The sequence below is a fragment of the Nanorana parkeri genome, unplaced genomic scaffold (assembly GCF_000935625.1).
Source record: "Nanorana parkeri isolate BGI_ZX_2015 unplaced genomic scaffold, ASM93562v1 scaffold405, whole genome shotgun sequence".
NCBI classification, from domain to species: domain Eukaryota; kingdom Metazoa; phylum Chordata; class Amphibia; order Anura; family Dicroglossidae; genus Nanorana; species Nanorana parkeri.
Window position 1 is genome coordinate 122,595 of NW_017306673.1, and position 3,219 is coordinate 125,813.

The following is a 3,219-nucleotide window of genomic DNA, read 5'->3' on the forward strand; positions in this document are numbered from 1 at the left end:
GGGGGGGGGGACACAAGCAGCCAAGACATCAAAGAACTGGCAAGTTGTATTACATTTTTGGTTTGGGATTAAGAGATGCTGTTGTACTTCCATCAACTTCTCCTACAGGTCTCTAAAAAAATGTTTTTAACCCCTTCATGACTGAGGCCCTTTTTTCAATACGTCGTCAGTCACGAAGGGGTTAAATTGCTGCTACCGTTTCAACTCTGAAAGACCTATTTAGTGCTCCATTGACTGTTAAGGAGGGGGCTAGGAAGTTAAGTTTACCATTATTAACCCTGTCTGTACTCTGCTGGCAAATTCATAAAATAGAACAGAAATAGAGTGAAGCATTACACTAATACTGCTGCACTCTGCACTGATTTCCAAGTCATCATTTATTAAGGACCGCACAGAAGTAATGGACATATTACCCTTTCAGTTTTATCTTCTCTACCACAATTTCAGGACTGAAAAATATCTACAGATTTGTTGGCACATCTGGGGTAGCAATGCAATGGGGTTGACTCCACGTGAAGAGAGAAAAATGAAAGCGGAACCAAGCAGGAGACATGTCGGACCTCTGCACAGAGACCACTGGTCCTTTACAGCATGCAGTCAGGACAGGTTTTTCTAGCCATGCCGTAGCTGCTTTCTAAAAAAAGGTGCCCATGCATCTTACAATTATCTGCAGATTTTTGCCTGCTATTTTGTTTTCGTCAGAAAATCTGCCAGTTGATGGGAAGTGCACAACCTCAATTACTGTACAACTGGCAGATTTTTGTCTATTAAGCAGACACCGGGGGGTCACCGTCTGGCGCCACTCACGTGCAGGAGGATGGTTGCCTTCCCTGAATGATGGAGGGGAACCTTGGCCAAGAATCCCTGTAGGTTAGGCTCAGCCTTAAGGCAAACAAATTTGAGCCCTGAAAATAACAAACATTACGATGTCCCTGTGTAGCCGGAGGAAACACAAAAAAACTGAATTGGGATGGAAGGAGGGGTCTATTTATTTAAATGTGGTTGATGTGTTTCCTGTTGCAGGCAGGCGGAGCCTTATCTCATTGGCTGTCCTGGAAGATGACTGGGGAAACATTTGTCTAATGGGAGGAAAATTGACAGGTTATTGGCATTGTTGTACAACAAAAATCTCAAGATGAAAACTGCACATGCTCAAACGAAAACCTGTTCTTTCGATTGATGAAAATCAGCCAGGTGGTGATGCTGATGAACGTTAATTGTGAACTACATTGGTCTGTGCATGATGGGCTAGTTGTAAGAAATTGAGCGAGGGTGAGATGTCTGGACAACAAAAGTTGTACAATGATTGTAAGGTGTATAGCCACTTTAAAGAAGATGAAGTATTTGCATAGATGTTGTTTTAATGCACCTGGAACATATTAAAACTTATTTTGACTGAACGTTCGTTTGGCCATTACAGTTTCTTTTCTTTGATTTTAGCCTGCACCGCGAAATGAACGGATCTTCTTGGCCCCTTGGTGTCATTTTTGATGAGCAGGAGCACATAATCCCAAAAGCCTGGTAACCACACTAATGCTGCCCATGTAAAGAGGGCATTTCATGGAGGTGCCAACCAGAGCAAGACAACCTACCCCAAAACAGTGTACAGTAAATTCAGTTAACCTGCACCCATAGGGATCGGTAGATGCCAGATAACACAGGTTTGCTTGAGAGTTAATAGTAACGCAAGCAACCAACCACCCCTTCCCAATTTAACCTGCTGGCTAGATTACACAGCCAGCAGGTGAATGTAAAGTGTCGGGGGCAATAGCTAGCCTGTTATTTCCAATTGCAATAGCGGGCACACTATTGCACCTGCCCTCTGAGTGGACCTGAGAGAACGTCCTCTCTCCCAAGTCCACTTCTCTGCTCAGTGGGCAGGTACAATAGCTTGCCTGCTATTGCAATTTGAAATAGCAGACTGGCTATTGCTCCCTATTGTGTACATTCGGCTGCTGAATCTGGTAGCAAGATGTAAACAAAGAATTTTGTTATCAATTACATTTAGTTGCCAATAAAATGTTTTAATGTGCATCAAGCCACCAGGAAATAAAAGACAAAAAAAAAAAAGACGACCTATGCCCTTGATTTTTTTCCCCTGGTTGCTTCAGAGTGCCGGATAAAGGGGGAGTTTTTTGTATATAAAAAACGGGTGGACAAATATGAAATTCAGGAACCAGTCTGTCCAATACAGTTTTTTTTGAGTTAAGAGCCAGTTCCATTAACAACTAGAGGAAAAACTACAAAAAGTTAGGAGTCAGCAGTGATTTTTAATCGCATTGGCTACCTGCCTCCTGGGATTTGTCCCACCCTGATGTACATCTGTATGGTAGGAATGCTGCTAGGCTGAAATGATCCATTTTATTGTTCCTGAAAAAAGGAGCTCATCCAGCAGTCTGGGGGGATCATTTCCACACTAAGAATTTCAACTTCCTAATAATTCCACTGGAAATCAACATCCGATTCATCATTTTCTCATGGAGAAGTTTCAATGCATCACGCTTGCTTTGTTGCCGGTACCGACAAGGATCACTTAAAAGGAGAACTATGAGGCGAGTGCATTTCACTCACCTCATACCGTAGTTCTAGCCGACCTGTGACAATGAGACTGTCACAGGTCTGCTCAGTAGATCGGGAGGTGAGCGAACACATATCGGTGTTCGCTCACATCTCAATCCTGTCACAGCCGTCTGCCGTGACAGGGGAGGGGCTGGATTCCCCCCTCTCCGCCAGCGCTGACTGGCGCATCGGACGGGGCGGGTACAGCTGGCTCTGCCTATAGATAGGCAGAGCCAGGTGTCACACACAGCTGGGCGGATCCAGACATAATTGGCGGGATTCGCTTCGGCGTCTCAGTATACCGCGAGCTGTAGCTTGCGGTATACTAAGCTTAGGGTGACGGGAGAACGCTAGTTTGTGTCCTCCCGTTACCCTGAGAACTATGGGGAAAAGCCTTAACCCCACAGTTCTCCTTTAAACTCTAATAGTGCAAATGGCTGCAGATCTCGCTCTCCTATAACTCCAGGAGACATCTGCTAGGCAACAGCTGCCCTGAGGACCTGTTTAATTGTCTCCAGAGTCTTCATTACGTCAGGTGAGGCTCCACTCAACTTCTAATCATTCTGAGCAATGAAGATCAATGAGCCTACATTGTCAGACACAGACCTGATACTGAGACAAGTCCAGGGCAGTGTGACCACATGAATATTCAATCCTTGC

The 3,219-nt window shown here is 44.7% G+C and overlaps 1 protein-coding gene across 3 annotated transcripts in view; it reads right to left on the minus strand.

Annotated features, from left to right (window-relative positions):
• Positions 1 to 3,219, minus strand: part of U2AF2 (U2 small nuclear RNA auxiliary factor 2) — a 25,790-nt gene that overhangs the window by 20,516 nt on the left and 2,055 nt on the right. The window contains exon 2 of one of the 3 annotated variants that reach the window (XM_018559604.1): positions 3,031 to 3,035. The exons of the other annotated variants lie outside the window; for them this stretch is intronic. Coding sequence (XP_018415106.1) covers positions 3,031 to 3,035 — 5 coding nt within the window. The remainder of the gene's footprint in view (positions 1 to 3,030; positions 3,036 to 3,219) is intronic. 3 annotated transcript variants of the gene reach the window in all.